This window comes from Balaenoptera ricei, chromosome 15 (assembly GCF_028023285.1).
Source record: "Balaenoptera ricei isolate mBalRic1 chromosome 15, mBalRic1.hap2, whole genome shotgun sequence".
Lineage (NCBI taxonomy): Eukaryota > Metazoa > Chordata > Mammalia > Artiodactyla > Balaenopteridae > Balaenoptera > Balaenoptera ricei.
Genome location: NC_082653.1, coordinates 67334485 through 67337168, shown reverse-complemented (window position 1 = coordinate 67337168; position 2684 = coordinate 67334485). Strand labels below are relative to the sequence as shown.

The following is a 2684-nucleotide window of genomic DNA, read 5'->3' as shown; positions in this document are numbered from 1 at the left end:
TGGAAATAAATATCCGTATTTTCTTTTGTTGGCACAATTCCATCAAGAGAAGGAACAGCTACTAGAACTCATTTCCTAAAGTTTTGCTTTTGTGGTTGGCATGTTTCCTGGGCAAATTGTAACCTATAACCCCTCTTGCAGTGGGTGGGAAGGCGTAGAGGGGAGCAGTGACGCCTGCTGGTGTCAGTGCCAGAAGGACCCCTAGGAGTACTTGGTGGTTTGTGCACTTCTGTCCTGTTTAGATGATACTCTTGTCACTTCCCCTGAAAACTGCTCTCATTTTGCAATTTTTTTCCTATGAAAAAGTGAGAGATTGAGAAGCTTGGTAGACGAGTCTGTTTCTAAATGCATCTGTCAAGTCTGGCCCCCCACAGTTCCAGGCCCTTTGTACATACCTCTATTTTAATTTTTAGACCTTGGCCACAAGGCTAACTTGTATTCACAGGTCTCAAGGGCAGACCCTCTGGGGTGGCATTGAAGGAGCCACGAAATGGTGAGGGACTATTCCATGGTGACTGAGGCAGGTAGGATGAAGTGTCTGGGGAGCCTGCTGCCCCAGGAACAGGCGGAGACTAGAGCTTCACCTGAGCCTCTGTGGGGCTTGGATGTGTAGCTCAGCTCCGCATGTGCTTCCAGGCTGGAAGTAGGAAAACACACCAAGTACAAGCTGGTTTTTCATATATTGTGTATAAAAAAAAAAATCAGAGACTCCAGGTAAGATGGCTGGAACAGCCAGGGGTTGTCTGTGGGACTGCTGCTGGGGAAGATGCCTCAGCTCTGCTTCAGGTCGACCACCAGGTAGGGCTGGGTGTCCCTCAGGGCCTGGAGGAGCAGATCCTTGCAGGTCAGGTTCCAGGCTGGAGCAAAGCTGAAGAGTGTCCTCATCTTGGTAGGATTGGTGCGCTCCGCCCGCACTGCCTGGTACTGCTGCTCTGTCAGGACCTTCCCGTACAGGGCGTCCAGCACCCCATCCACGTCTGTGACCCGCGCAATGAGGGCCGTCCGATGCTGGTCCACAAAGTGCAGTGCTGGGGCAGGAGGGAGGAGAGGGGATGAGCTGGGACCAGGGTGGGTGCTGGAGCCTGTCCCTCTTGAACACTAGGCTTTCTTTAGAAATTGCCCTGAATGCAACCCTAAGGAGTGGGGCTCAAGGCAGGCATGCCACCGGGACTCTACATATAGTGGGATGAGTTTAACTTTGTCTCCCTTTCTCCTCCCAACCAGGCTCGGGCCCTGGAGGTGTGTGAGTAGGTGGGTGGGGAGGGTTGGCCTAGCTTTGCGCTCTCTGGGTGCTCTTGGCTTTGGGACAACAGATTTAGGCTGTGCAGGGGTGCAGTGGGGCGAGGCTGGTGAGGTGCCCAGGTAGGTGAGGTTGGGTGTTGAAGGTTTTACTTGGCTTGGCTGCTGTCTGGCGAGGGGCCTTGATCTCGGTTGGCACGGTTCCATGGCCTGTAAGAAAATGTTAAGTGGTGTCTCCAAGTCTTTCTGGGATCAGGGATCTCTTGGTCCGGGAGCCAAGGTCAGTACCAAGCCTCCCCAGCAGGAGAAGCTTTTATTAAAGGGTCGGAGGAACAGGAAGCGAAAGCGCGGGGAGAGGCAAACGTTTGGGTTGGGAGGAGGGTGCAGATGAGGGCATACTGGTCTGGACCTCTGCGCGGAGTGTGGAGGAGGTGAGCTCCCCCTTGCCCAAGGTCTCCTGCAGCTGCTCCGCCACCTCCTGCATGCCCACGTCGCGAAGCACGAGCGCCGTGAGGTTGGCACCGTACGCCTCCAGATAGTAGCTGACGAGCTTGTCGGTGAGGTCCACAGCATCCATGGGCAGCAGCGTCCCCCGTGGGATGCGTCCGTAGCCTTCGCGCAGCGGCACTGAAAGCAGCTTCATCTTGAACTTCTTGAACTCGTCTGCAGTCAGGTTCTCCAGTGCATCCAGGATGGCATCACGCGTGCACCCCATGGCTCCCGGGGTCCCCCACTGTAGCTCACTCGGGCTGTCTGCCAAGCAGGAAGTCTGCTCTGCGGCGGGACCTGGAACTCCCCGCCTTCTCTCAACTCCGGCCTCTGCCCCAGAACATTGCCCTCGGGTGTAAGGCTCCCGACTATCCCGTTCCTTCCCATCCTCTCCTGGCCATCAGGGGGTGCCCAGATCGCATCCTTTGGCTGGTCTACGAGGTGGGACCCAGGAGACCGGGTGGAAAAGGGCTCATGGGTGGTGCCTGCCTCTCCAGGCTTGGACTAGCTAGCACACATCAGGAACCTGGTTTACTGGAGTGCTAAGGCTTAGAACTGTGGAGTTTTAGAACCCTGAAATCTCCATGTTTCCCTAAACCTTAGCATCCTCTCTGACATGTCATAGAATCAGAGTCATAGAATCCTAACAGCCAGACCATGTAGCTTCCCAAATTCTGGGGAATACTGGGGAGAAATGAGGTGTCAAAAAGAGGGTAGAGATAACTGTGTGTGCTTTATCTCTCCAAACCTCAGTTTCGTTATCTATAAAATGGGGATAATAACACTCACTCATCAAATTAGTAAATATTCCAAGATAACATGGGCTACCTGATGGTACCTGGGACCTTGCCAAATGCTTCCTGGGAGAGCCAGAATTTGGTCCCCCAGGAATTGAATTTCTTGGGAAGCGATGACAAGAGACACTTGTAATGGTTGAGAAAATTCTTGACTGGAGG

General features: G+C 53.8%; 1 protein-coding gene across 1 annotated transcript; it reads right to left on the bottom strand.

The window, feature by feature from the left end:
- Window positions 1-673: 673 nt before the first annotated feature.
- LOC132350017 (apoptosis-associated speck-like protein containing a CARD) lies at window positions 674-1975 on the bottom strand. Its single transcript, XM_059898993.1, has 2 exons — window positions 1677-1975; window positions 674-1090 (listed from the first exon to the last, which is right to left on the bottom strand). Exons 1-2 carry the CDS (start codon window positions 1952-1954, stop codon window positions 772-774), a joined length of 597 nt encoding a protein of 198 aa, XP_059754976.1. The 5' UTR covers window positions 1955-1975; the 3' UTR covers window positions 674-771.
- Window positions 1976-2684: the final 709 nt, after the last annotated feature.

Bases quoted from the DNA above. Each gene is read 5' to 3' on its own strand.
- LOC132350017 (XM_059898993.1), bottom strand. From the start codon at position 1,954: ATGGGGTGCACGCGTGATGCCATCCTGGATGCACTGGAGAACCTGACT. The intron at 1,091-1,676 runs GCTCACCTCCTC...CTAGTGTTCAAG, and splicing joins GAGACCTTGGGCAAGGGGGA to AGGGACAGGCTCCAGCACCC.